We start from the raw sequence: 249 nt of genomic DNA, 5'->3' as shown, positions 1-249 counted from the left end.
GACTCGACAGATCTTAATACGCATCACGATTCCACTCAAATCCCATGCTTTCCAACCCGTCTCATTTTTCCATCAGCTAAGAAGCTTAAAGACAACGTCATAAACTTTTAACTTACTACCAGCGAATGCCTCGACGCTGCAGGAAAAGCCCCTTGCTCGGAAACCTCTTACGGTGCTGAGGAAAAGCTTAAGGACACCGCCTTCTGTGGTTACATCATCGGGTCCCTTTCTGCCGAAGTACCTGAGGAC

At 47.8% G+C, this 249-nt stretch overlaps 1 protein-coding gene across 1 annotated transcript in view; it reads right to left on the bottom strand.

The window, feature by feature from the left end:
* The window catches only part of LOC119592849 (transmembrane protease serine 11B-like protein), a gene marked incomplete at its 3' end in the record, with an annotated part of 17713 nt that overhangs the window by 9677 nt on the left and 7787 nt on the right, over positions 1–249 (bottom strand). Inside the window, 1 exon segment of the mRNA XM_037941749.1 lies at positions 117–241. Coding sequence (XP_037797677.1) covers positions 117–241 — 125 coding nt within the window.

Source organism: Penaeus monodon, chromosome 31 (assembly GCF_015228065.2).
Source record: "Penaeus monodon isolate SGIC_2016 chromosome 31, NSTDA_Pmon_1, whole genome shotgun sequence".
NCBI classification, from domain to species: Eukaryota; Metazoa; Arthropoda; class Malacostraca; order Decapoda; family Penaeidae; genus Penaeus; species Penaeus monodon.
The sequence above is the reverse complement of the archived record's forward strand: the minus strand, read 5'-3'. Positions and strand labels throughout refer to the sequence as shown.